The sequence below is a fragment of the Sphaerodactylus townsendi genome, linkage group LG04, assembly GCF_021028975.2.
Source record: "Sphaerodactylus townsendi isolate TG3544 linkage group LG04, MPM_Stown_v2.3, whole genome shotgun sequence".
NCBI lineage: Eukaryota > Metazoa > Chordata > Lepidosauria > Squamata > Sphaerodactylidae > Sphaerodactylus > Sphaerodactylus townsendi.
The window spans coordinates 2,722,263-2,735,111 of NC_059428.1; the positions used below are offsets into that span (position 1 = coordinate 2,722,263).

Sequence of the window (12,849 nt, forward strand, 5' to 3'; positions counted from 1 at the left end):
CCGCAAGTTTGACACCTGTGGTCTAATCGCTCTCATCCTCATAAGAACATAAGAACCTAAGAACTAGCCAGCTGGATCAGACCAGAGTCCATCTAGTCCAGCACTCTGCTACTCGCAGTGGCCCACCAGGTGCCTTTGGGAGCTCACCTGCAGGATGTTTATGTTGAATTTTTAATTTGTTATTGTACAATTTATGTTGAATTTATGTTGAATTTTTAATTTGTTTTTTGTACAATATTTAATTTGTTATTGTACAATTCAAAATAAAGATTTTTTTTAAGACAGCTTGTTTAGGTTTTGTACCTTTTGTCACCCCTGGTGGGTTCTTACCTCTTTCTGCAGCTCTCTCGGGAAGAAGAAATAGGGTATGGCTGAGATAGCGGCCAGAGCAGATGTAAACAGGAACCCCAGCCACCAGGCGCCGACCCACCGCGGATCTTTGTGGGTGAGGTGGACGTCCACTGAAATTCAAGCAGATGGAACAGCTGAAGGGGTGCCCCGTGAGAACAGGATCTGAGACTAATTCCTACCCCCTCGTTACAAAATGTAGGGTTCCCAGTTCTGGGCTGGGGAATCCCTGGAGATTTCAGGGCAGAGCCTAGGGAGAGCGAGGGTTGGGGAAGGGCTGGGCCTTGGCGGGGTATAATAAAGCCATCCAGTCCACCCTCCAGAGCAGCCATTTTGTCCAAGGTAGCTGATCAGTGTCATGTTAATTTTTGCTCCCAATTTTTCCTCCCAAATATTAATTTTTGCTCCCAAAGATGCGCTATGTCTTATTTTCAGGGGATGTCTTATTTTTCTGTGTTCTGTTCGCCGGGCATGCTTCCAAACAAAAACTTTTCTACGTCTTACTTTCAGGGGATGCCTTATATTTCGCACTTCAGCAAAAACCTCTACTACGTCTTATTTTCAGAGGATGTCTTATATTCCGGGAAACAGGGTAGTCTCTGGAGCCACAGAAAACAAGCTTGCTCCCTCACCAACTTGGCATCCCTTCAAATATCTAAACCTGGCTATCATGTCCCCCCTTAACCTTCTCTTTGCCAAACTAGTAAGGAAAGGAACGTTTCCTGGCCACCGTCTCTGGTCCACTTAGCAGGAACCCTTTCCAGATGGGGCCGTAGAAAAAGAAACGGAATAGAGAGAGGGGCCATCTGGCTTCTGCCCAGTCCAAGCTATTCTTGGAAAGTGGGAAAAAAATTGACGGGAAGAAGAATAATTTCCTCAGCCACTAAAGAGGAGCCTCGGCCAAAGTTATTGTACAACATGTGGAATCTTGCCAGATAGGAACTGTCGAGGGGATTATGTGAAGCCCGGCCAAGAATTTGCCCATCGGACTCATTTCTTTCAAACCACGGTCCCACGAAAGGGATTTCACAAGAAATGCAACTATGAATGCGAAAAGCAGGGGCACGGAGGTTATGTCCTTTCTCGAGAAAAGGTGACAGGGAGCTGTGAATCAAACCACCACAACTTCCTGCTCGTCCCCCGAGATTCTCTTTTAGCTTTCCAGAATCTTACTTCTGCCCCGGCTCCATCAAAACCACTACTGTCTGCACTGTTAAACATAAGCTACTGCTCCCCCATGAGTCAGGAACAGAACTGAGGAATCCTAAGTAACTCCCATGAGAAATGAGTTTTAGTTCCTGCCTCCCGGGTCTATGAGTTTAGTTCCTGCCTCCCGGGTCTATGAGTTTAGTTCCTGCCTCCCGGGTCTAGAGTTTTAGTTCCTGCCTCCCGGGTCTATGGTGGGAATTACCCAGAAGATGTCCCCCGGCTCAGCGGGAGAAAGAAAAACGCTCCCAAATGCTTCTAGTAGGGATGAAATCATCCGGCAACGGTGCTGAATTACAGTCGACAGCCGGCGAAGGAGGACTGTCAACCTCTGGGTAGCTTCAGCGTGAGGCCAGGAGCCCAGATGAGGCCAAGCCAGGTGTTCTGACAGGTGACAGCTGTGGCCACTGGAAGAAAGCAGAAACTCTGGCTCTGCCCTGCTCTCCTAGGATTGGTGTTCTTGATAAGTCAGTCGCTCGAAGCTCTCTTAACTCACCTGCAGGGAGTTTGTCAATGTCAACGTAGACGCGTAACATGACGGCCATCAGAATGAATGCGATCGCCGGCCCAAGAGTGGTTGCTGCAAAGATGATCCCTACAAAAAGGGAAAGGGGGATTAAAAAATGACTGCTCTGAAGGACCGTTTCAAAGAAGAAGAAGAAGAAGAAGAAGAAGAGGAGGAGGAGGAGGAGGAGGAGGAGGAGGAGTTTGGATTTATATCCCTCCTTTCTCTCCTGCAGGAGACTCAAAGGGGCTTACAATCTCCTTGCCCTTCCCCCCTCACAACAAACACCCTGTGAGGTAGGTGGAGCTGAGAGAGCTCCGAGAAGCTGTGACTAGCCCAAGGTCACCCAGCTGGCGTGCGTGGGAGTGCACAGGCTAATCTGAATTCCCCAGATAAGCCTCCACAGCTCAGTCGGCAGAGCGGGGAATCAAACCCGGTTCCTCCAGATTAGATACACGAGCTCTTAACCTCCTACGCCACTGCTGCTCCAAGAGAGAACTGTGACTAGCCCAGGGTTATCCAGCTGGCTTCATGTGGAGGAGAGGGGAATCAGACCCACTCTTAACCACTTGCTCTTGACTACTACATCACACTGGCTAGCTTTGAGTCCAGTAGCCCCTTAGAGACCCACAAAATTTTGGAGGGGCATCTGATAACAGGCGCTTTGACTCTTGAAAGCGCATAGCTTGAAAATCTTGTTGGTCCCCGAAGTGCTCCTGGGCTCAAACCCTAGCGATACACATGTTCACATCCACATGGGTCAACACAGAAGACCATAAATAAGGAACCACACACGCCAGCTGGGTGACCTTGGGCTAGTCACAGCTTCTCGGATCTCTCTCAGCCCCACCTACCTCACAGGGTGTTTGTTGTGAGGGGGGAAGGGCAAGGGGATTGTCAGCCCCTTTGAGTCTCCTGCAGGAGAGAAAGGGGGGATATAAATCCAAACTCTTCTTCTTCTTCTTAGTCACAGCTTCTCGGAGCTCTCTCAGCCCCACCCACCTCACAGGGTGTTTGTTGTGAGGGGGGAAGGGCAAGGAGATTGTCAGTCCCTTTGAGTCTCCTACAGGAGGGAAAGGGGGGATATGAATCCAAACTCTTCTTCTTCTTCTTTATTTCCTTTGGATGAGAAAGCATCTGGGATTGATGTTCAGTGGTTTGAGGTTCATGTTCAAACATCAAAGGAGATGGCAGGGGGGCGGCTGGTACCCTCCGCCACACATGTTGCAGGCTGGCTAGTCTTTGAAGTACTATCGGGGCGACATGTTGTTAGAATCCACCCTTTAATCTAACTGCAAACCGCAACGGCTGGGGAGAGGACACGGATCTGGGCTACAGTGCTTAAGAAAGGGGTTTTTTTAATCCTCCCACTTGGATTGTTTTCTGTGAAGGGCCACCTAGGCCAGTGGTGGCGAACCTATAGCATGGGTGCCAGAAGTGGCACTCAGACCCCTCTCTGTGGGCACATGAAAACAGAGCCCCCACCCCCAATCTAGGCTGGCCTGGGCCGCTGGGCTCAATTATTAGCATCAAACCTAAGACCTAGTTTTGGGGAGCAGTGTAGGTAACCCTGTTAAGCGCTGTTAAACCCCACTGATTTTCATGTGAAGAACTCAAGCGCGATCCTTTACCTGGCAGTAAGTTCAGTTGCTGGCAATGGGACTTGCTTCTGAGTAAACCCTCCTAGGGTTGTGATTCACCCGTTCAAAGAGTTGCACGGTTGCTTCAAAGCAAAGCCACCAACTACCACCAAGCTTACTCCCGAGTAATGCATGCCTCGGAGCCCACCATTTTTTCTAAACTAAAACCTCAGTATTCAGGTTATATTGCCGTATTGGCACTTTGCGATAAATGAGTGGGTTTTGGGTAGCAATTTGGGCACTCGGTCTCGAGAAGGTTCGCCGTCACTGACCTAGGCTAATGTAAGCTTTAGTTTGTACAGATTAAGGACTGGTCTAGTAGAGAAAAAAGTAGTACTGGTCTAGTAGAGAAAAAAGACAGGCACAATACAAAGACAAAAGACAGGCACAGTACTGCTGTAGCAAAGAAAATAGACAGGCACAATACTGCTCTTATAGAGAAAAAAGACAGGCACAATAATGGTCTGCCAGAACTAAAAGTCAGGCACAATGCTGCTCTTAGCAAAGAAAAACGACAAGCGCAATACTGGTCTAGTAGAGAAAAAGACAGGCACAATACAAAGAAAAAAGACAGGCACAATACTGCTGTAGCAAAGAAAATAGACAGGCACAATACTGCTATTATAGAGAAAAAAGACAGGCACAATAGTGGTCTGCCAGAATTAAAAGTCAGACACAATACTGCTCCTAGCAAAGAAAAACGACAAGCACAATACTGGTCTAGTAGAGATAAAAGACAGGCATAATACAGCTCCAGCAAAGCAAAAAAGTCAGTTCCTGTCTTTTTCCCTTGAACAAGACTTAAATCAATGTATTGTCGAAGGCTTTCACGGCCAGATTCAACTGGTTCTGCAGGGTTTTCCGGGCTGTGTGGGCGTGGTCTGGTGGATTTTGTTCCTAACGTTTCGCCTGTGGCTGGCATCTGTGGCTGTTATCTTTTCTCTGTGATACGCCTCTGAAGATGCCGGCCACAGATGCAGGTGAAACGTTAGGAACAAAATCCACCAGACCACGCCCACACAGCCCGGAAAACCCTCCAGATCAAGACTTAAATCCACCAAAGGCTGCGGCTTTTCCTGGGCTCAAGTTAAGAGACCTCCCCACCGCCATGTCCATCAGGCCCCTAGTTTGAGAGTACCAGGCGCTGGAGCCACCCGAGTGCCAGTCTTATCAGAGGTGGGATCCAGCAGGTTCTCACCAGTTCCCGAGAGTGGGTTACTAATTATTTGTGTGTGCCGAGAGGGGGTTACTAATTGGGTCCGCTTTTCCCTTAGAAATTCCATTAGGTCCAAAAATCATAAAGTCCTGTTGTTTCCTATGTGGCTGGTTAGCGAAGGTAGAAACGAGATGATCATTATTCTCCTGTTGGGCATGGTTTTAAAACCGCGTTTTAGGCCAATATGGTTCAAGTTCACTTGTTTTAAAGGAAAGTCTCCTTCTTTTGATTTCTAGAAACAAAATTAAGTATTTGAAAGTATTAAGTATTTGACAGGCAGTCAATTAGAGGAAAAGTAGTTGTTTCTGTAGACAGTAGACGATGGGACTTGCTAGAATGAGTTTAAATTATGGACAGAAAGATACCAGCTGGAAACTAGGAACTTTTTTTTTACAGTAAGAGTTTTTTACAGTAACAGAAATTATTAATGCCCCGCCCCCGGAATGCCCGCCCACGCCCACGCCGTGCCCCGCCCATCCCCATTGGCGCTACGCCACTGTTTGATTTCCACCACCGTGGGAACCTGTTACTAAATTTTTTGGATCCCACCACTGAGTCTTACCCAAATAGAAAGGCGAGTTGCTTTTGCTGGCGAAATCGTCTATGTAGGAGATGCCGAATGGTTGGATGGGAACGGCGCCAATCCCCAGAAGACCCTGCCCCAGCAACAGTAGGAAGAGGGCTATTTGGGTCTCACTGGCTCTCAGTGTGGTGCACTGCTCGGGAGCTGCCGTGCTTTGCTGGCCGGGGAGGCAGATATCTGTGACATTCGATTTCTCTGTAGAGGCAAAAAAGAACACGGTTAGGCTTGCCCGCTCCTTTGCCTTCAACCGGAAATGGCTTACGGAAGACCAGAAAATGAACCTCAACTTTTTGCAGTAGCTCCCAAAAGACCCCCTCCTGCCCCTCTCTAAAGGAACCAAGTTGAATACAACAAGCGTAGTCACGTAGTTATGAGCCACAAAGCCCAAGTTCGAGTCTCTGTTCTGCCACAAATTCACTACGGTCGAATCCCCACTTGAAATTTCCACGCAGATCCAAACTTGTTCGCTGTGAAACCGTGTCCTCTTCATCCGAGTTTCTCCCTCCCCACCACAGCGAGCACACAGCAGACACACCCGGTTGCAGAACTCTTAGCAATCCCCACTACCAGGTGAGTTCGCTTCACCGCTCTCCCCTGATTGGGGCCGGACCTTTTCCCACTGCGGAAACGTCCATTGTAGGGGCGTGATAAAAAAAAACCAGCGTGTAAAAGTTTAACGTTTAACTGTTTAACTGTGCAAACAGTCAATCGTTACCTGTGTAAACCATGAACGATTTAAGGTTACACGTTTGACTGTTTAATGTTTACGTCCCCTTCTGCTGGCCAATTGCAAAAGCAGAAGCGAAACCAAGGAAAGGCTGTGCGCGCATCGCAGCGCTGATTGGTTGCCCAAATTCCATGTCACACTCCAGGGCGGGAAAGGAGTCAGGGTTTCAACCCTCATCCCTCCCCTCGGATCAGCCCTGAACCGTGTTAATGGGGTCTGTGCCACTTGCAACCAGGTCCTGCCGGAACGCGGATTAACGGGGAGAACGAGCGCCAGAAACGGAATCTGCCACGCAAGCCATGGGGAGGTCGTCCCTCAAACCTGGTTAGTTTGTGTTCTGAAACCTGGCTAAGACGGTAGTGGGGATTCAACCTACACAGCTTTTGTCCTGCCACATTTGGTGGGTTTCAGCTCCTTGTCTAGTAACAAGGAGACGATAATGCTGGCCTACCACCTTCCATGGATACTGTAAAGATTAGTAAGGGCTTAAACAGAGGGAACACTGAGAATTCTGCACCCGGGGCGGGGGGAGCGGGGCGTTGCCAAAGTGAAAATCAGCTGCTAAAGGGACCAATTCAGATTAGAACTGCAGCATGGGGGAGGGAGGGATTTAATCCCTCACCCAGGTCATATTCCCAACTGGGAATGACCCCTGCTAGCTCCTTCTCAGGGGCGTAACGAGGCAAACTGTAGCCCTGGGCAAAACCTGAGTTGGATGCCCCCCTATGGGCGGCCACTCCACCACGACCAAATTTTTTTTTGCACCAGGATATTGGTGCCTGCAGGGGGTGCATTTTTAGACATATCAGCACCAAAATTTCAGCGTATCATCAGAAGACTGTCCTTATGCTACCTGCCCAAGTTTGGTGAGGTTTGGTTCAAGGAGTCCAAAGTTATGGACTCCCAAAGAGGGTGCCCCATCCCCCATTGTTTCCAATGGGAGCTAATAGGAGATGGGGGCTACAGTTTTGAGGGTCCATAACTTTGCTCCCCCTGAACCAAACTGCACCAAGCCTGGGGGGTATCATCACGGCAGCCTCCTGATGAGATCCTGAAAGTTTTGAGACTGTGTTTTCAGGAATGTGCCCCTCCAGCTTGCAACCCCCACTGACAGCAATACAGAAAACTCAATGCAGAACAAAGATTCTTGGGCAAATTTCTGGGATGTTCCTGCAGGGGGCACATTTTTGGATGTATCGGCACTCAAATTTCAGGGTCTCATCAGGAGACTGCCCTAATGATACCCCCCAGGTTTGGTGCAGTTTGGTTCAGGGGGGGCAAAGTTATGGACCCTCAAAACTGTAGCCCCATCTCCTATTAGCTCCCATTGGAAACAATGGGGGATGGGGGCACCCTCTTTGGGAGTCCATAACTTTGGACTCCCTGAACCAAACCTCACCAAACTTGGAGGGTAGCACAAGGACACTCCTGATGATACGCTGAAATTTTGGTGCCGCTAGCCTAAAAACTGCGCCCCCTGCAGGCCAAAAATGGAAAACCACCAAAAATACCCAAAAACGAACCCTGCATTTTGATGCCCCCCACAAGGTGGTGCCCTGGGCAGCTGCCCACCTTGCCCATTGGGCATTACGCCCCTGCTCCTTCTTGCGCCACTTGAGGAAATATACAGGTATTTTTGAAACAGGGAAACAATTCTGAGATAGAAATATCGGAAGCTGAAGCTACGTTCCTATCACATGTTCTGAATGTTTTGAAATAACGTCCTTCTTTTAACTGTAATTTTTGTTATGCCCAATGAAGGTTTCTTTATGCTTCACGCTTCAACTTGGTTCGGACTTCAGGTGCAACTTTCCACTGACAGGTGTGTCGAAAAGAAGTCGAAGGGTCCTATTGGGAAGCGCCCGGTGCCTCATCTGAGATGTGCATAACTACGAATGCTGTCAGGTGCCGTATAAAGCATTAATAATAATATAATATAATATAATATAATATAATATAATATAATATAATATAATATAATATAATATAATATAATATAATAATATATAATATAATATAATATAATATAATATAATATAATATAATATAATATAATATAATATAATATAATATAATATAATATTACAATACAATACAATATAATATTATATTGTATTGTATTGTATATATTGCATTGCATTGCATTGCATTGCATTGCATTGCATTGCATTGCATTGTTATATTATATTATATTATATTATATTATATTATATTATATTATATTATATTATATTATATTATATTATATTATATTATATTATATTATATACCGGGACAGGATACAAAGTCATTTCACAGCCCAGGCTGAATAATACTTTATATTATTATATTAATGCTTTATTATATATTTATAATATAATATAATATAATATAATATAATAATATAATATAATATAATATAATATAATATAATATAATATAATATTACAATGTTAATATTAATACACATACAATATTATATTGTATTGTGTCAGAGAAATAGTACGTATTTACTGCATTTGTACTGCATTGCTATGTTTATATTATATTACATTGTTATTATATTATATTATATTATATTATATTATATTATAATAAGTATTATATTATATTATATTAGTATTATATCGGGACAGGATACAAATATTTCGATATCTAGGGCGAATAATAATTTTATATTATTATATTAATGCTTTATTATATATTTATATTTATAATATAATATAATATAATATAATATAATAATATAATATAATATAATATAATATAATATAATATAATATAATATAATATAAATTACAATACAATACAATACAATATAATATAATATAATTATATAAATATATAATAAAGCATTAATATAATAATATAAAGTTTTATTCAGCCCGGGCTGGGAAACCACTTTGTATCCTGTCCCGGTACTGTTCGAACAGTGACTGCTAAGCTGCCCACGCAGGAATCTTGCAAATCGCGGCTTCCGTCTCCTCTTAATTGCCTGCAGGAGCTTCTCCAATATAGGGCCAAGTCTCCTGCAGCAAATCAAGTCTGCACCGGAGACGGGCTTGCGGTTCCCGTGCAAACACCCTCTCTGAATCCAAACCAGGTCATTATTCTGCACAGTACAATCAGTTCCAAGAAAACTCTATTTCAGTTACCCCTCGCTCCAACACACCGGTTCACTGCCCTCAGCCAAACAGAACCAAGCGTCCTGGGTTCCTCAACAGATTATAGAGGCGCCGAAAATTGCATGGCTCACTTTTACCAGGTGCAGCAAAATCTCAGTATATTGTTCTAATTGTGTAATTTATTGATGTTCACTGCTCTGAATCCATCTGGCAGGAAGAGTGGTTTATAAGTCGAATTATTACTATTAATAATAACAATGATAATTTAAAAATAATGAGAAGGTCGCTAAATACCGCAACTTGTAAATTAAGAATCAGCAACTACGGCTAATTCCGTTGATTGTTACAACTTAGGGGTCTCCGTTGAAGTTGATGGGCAATACGCACAAGACAGACCAAGCGACATAAATCCATCTCGTATGTGCTCATGTTGTTATATTTGATATCTTCCAAGGTATGCCATCCTGAGCCCCCTTTGTCAGGGGAAGGTGGGGTATAAATAAAAATGTCATTCATTCCTTCATTCTTTCATTCAAGTTAACAACTGGGGAGGGAGGGAGAGTGTGAACTGTGCAGCCAGCTCAGATGAGGAGTCCTTCTCCAGGATTCCCTTTGGCCAACATTTCATCCTTAAGGTTCATCATTGTCAAAAATTAGTGTATGTGTGTGTGGGGTGGGGGTGGGGGGTGGGGGTGGTTAACAGCTTTCATCCCAGCCTCAAATTTGAAACAATCACTTCGCTGTTCTCCTGCAGTGCCTTCTACTGAATCAAACGTCAGCAAGGACAGTTCAATGTATTTATTGTATTTATTGTATTTGATATTAATACACTGCTTTTAATGGGGTTTTAATGATGCAAAGAGTATAGAGCCATTTTATTATGATTTATTTAATTATTTGAAATTTATTGATTTTATTTTGTGCTCTATTCGTGTATTCATGTTCACCGCCCTGAGCCCTTCGGGGGAGGGCGGTATATAAATATAATAAATATAATGAATATAATAAATAAATTAAAATGTATTGTCGAAGGCTTTAACGGCCAGATTCAACTGGTTGTGGTGGGTTTTCCGGGGTGTGTGGCCGTGGTCTGGTGGATCTTGTTCCTAAAATTTTTCTCTCTTTCTCACAATACTAGAACCAGGGGGCATTCATTGAGAATGCTGGGGGGAAGAATTAGGACTAATGAAAGGAAACACTTAATCACACAACGTGTGATTGGTGTTTGGAATATGCTGCCACAGGAGGTGGTGATGGCCACTAACCTGGATAGCTTCAAAAAGGGCTTGGACAGATTTATGGAGGAGAAGTCGATCTATGGCTCCCAATCTTGATCCTCCTTGATCTGAGATTGCAAATGCCTTAGCAGACCAGGTGCTCAGGAGCAGCAGCAGCAGCAGAAGGCCCTTGCTTTCACCTCCTGCAGGTGAGCTCCCCAAGGCACCTGGTGGGCCACTGTGAGTAGCAGAATGCTGGACTAGATGGACTCTGGTCTGACCCAGCAGGCTAGTTCTTATGTTCTTATGTTCTTAACGTTTCGCCTGCATCTGTGGCTGTTACGCAGTGTGTAACAGACTTCCCTCTGCGACACACCTCTGAAGATGCCAGCCACAGATGCGGGCGAAACGTTAGGAACGAAATCCACCAGACCACGGCCACACAGCCCCCCGGAAAACCCACCAGAACCAAACAAGGACAGTTCCGTCTACTCAGCCCGGGAGGGGCTCTCTGGGGTCTTGGTTGGAGGTCTTTCACCTCTATTTTAGCAGGATCTAAGAGGGCAGGGAGAGGTTCCCTTGACTGTTCCACAGACCTCATCTGCTGGTCACATGACAAAGGGGGCGGGGTTTTGGTGGCAGCCCCAAAATTCTGGAATAACCTTCCATGGAGACGCGTGGGGTCCTCCTCGCTAGCGACCTTCAACAATGGCTCATTCCGCAGAATAATGCACTTTCAAACTACTTTCAGTGCTCTTTGAAGCTGTGTGGAATGGCAAAATCCACTTGCAAACAGTTGTGAAAGTGGTTTGAAAATGCATTATTTTGCGTGTGTGGAAGGGGCCAATGACATTCGGTCGATCATAGCTCTTCAGCCTGCTGGCAGTTTTCAATGGTTGATTTTGATTTGTGTTTTTAAGGCATTTTATTTTGTTTGCATTGTTAGCAGCCTTGAGTTCCCGCCAGGTAGATAGGTTGCTAACACATTTTGCCAGTTAATAGAATGGTTAATTTCATGTCCCCCACGGCCAGATCCTTTAACTGGAGATGCCGGGGATCGAACCCGGACTCTTCTGCGCACCAGGCAGATCCTCTGCCGCTGAGCCGCAGTTCCTTCACCCAGTCTCTCGCAAAGCTCAGACGAGTCATAGGTGAAGAGTCCTTACCTGAAACAGAGCGGTCGTACTCGTAGATCCCCAGGACAAAGTGAGGAAGAGAAATGATGAACGCTGCTAAGGAGACGAGGATGGCTCCGCACCCGATCAGCCGGGGCCTGTGGACTCTGCTCCCAAAGTAACTCACAAAGACGATCAGTAGCGTGTTCCCCACCTGGGCAAGAAGAGGAAGGAGAAGGAGAAGGAGAAGGAGGAGAAGGAGAAGGAGAAGGAGAAGGAGAAGAAGGAGAAGGAGAAGGAGAAGGAGAAGAAGAAGAAGAAGAAGAAGAAGAAGAAGAAGAAGAAGAAGAAGAAGAAGAAGAAGAAGAAGAAGAAGAAGAAGAAGAAGAAGAAGAAGAAGAGGAGGAGGAGCAGGAGGAGGAGCAGGAGCAGGAGCAGGAGCAGGAGCAGGAGGAGGAGGAGGAGGAGGAGCAGGAGGAGTTTGGATTTATATCCCCCCTTTCTCTCCTGCAGGAGACTCAAAGGGGCTTACAATCTCCTTTCCCTCCCCCTCTCCCTCAACAAACACCCTATGAGGTAGGTGGGGCTGAGAGAGCTCCGAAGAACTGTGACTAGCTTAAGGTCACCCAGCTGGTGTATGTTGGAGTGCACAAGCTAATCTGGTCCACCAGATTAGCCTCCACGGCTCAAGCAGCAGAATGGGGGACTCAAACCCGGTTCTCCAGATTGGAATGCAGGAGGTACCTCGTTGAAGGAGGCCACCAGTCCGGACGTCTGGCTGGAGAACCCGAAGCGCTTCTCAATGGTCGAAATGGAGCCTTTCATGTAGCCGGACGTCATCAGCTGGGTGAGCTGCAGGAAGCTTTGGCAGGCCACAAAGAACTGTCAGGGTGACAAAGAACGAGAAAATCAGAGCCCGGCAGTCATGCTTCGATCCTGTCCTTCCTCCAAGCAGCTCAATGTACTGTAGACGTTCTACTCCTCCTTAAATGGCGCCCTAGAGCAGCGGTGGCGAACCTATGGCACGGGTGCCAGAGGTGGCACTCAGACCCCTCTCTGTGGGCACACACAGAGTCGCCCCTCCCCCCCAACATCTAGGCTGGCCTGGACCGCTGGGCTCGATTCTTAGCATTAAACCTAAGACCTAGTTTTGGGGAAGCAGTGTAGGTAACCCTGTTAAGCGCTGTT

At 45.8% G+C, this 12,849-nt stretch overlaps 1 protein-coding gene across 1 annotated transcript; it reads right to left on the minus strand.

Moving 5' to 3' along the window:
- Positions 1–309: 309 nt before the first annotated feature.
- On the minus strand, positions 310–12,559 carry SLCO2B1 (solute carrier organic anion transporter family member 2B1). Its single transcript, XM_048492996.1, has 5 exons — positions 12,406–12,559; positions 11,713–11,875; positions 5,478–5,693; positions 2,051–2,149; positions 310–461 (listed from the first exon to the last, which is right to left on the minus strand). The coding sequence occupies exons 1-5, from the start codon at positions 12,499–12,501 to the stop codon at positions 310–312; spliced, it is 726 nt and encodes a 241-aa protein (XP_048348953.1). The 5' UTR covers positions 12,502–12,559.
- Between the last annotated feature and the right edge of the window lie 290 nt (positions 12,560–12,849).

Excerpts from the sequence above, each read along its gene's own strand:
- SLCO2B1 (XM_048492996.1), bottom strand. The coding sequence starts at position 12,501 with ATGACGTCCGGCTACATGAAAGGCTCCATTTCGACCATTGAGAAGCGC. Across the intron at positions 11,876-12,405 it reads TGGTGGCCTCCTTCAACGAG|GTGGGGAACACGCTACTGAT; the intron begins GTACCTCCTGCA and ends CTTCTTGCCCAG. Across the intron at positions 2,150-5,477 it reads CAACTCGCCTTTCTATTTGG|GGATCATCTTTGCAGCAACC; the intron begins GTAAGACTCAGT and ends CCCTTTTTGTAG.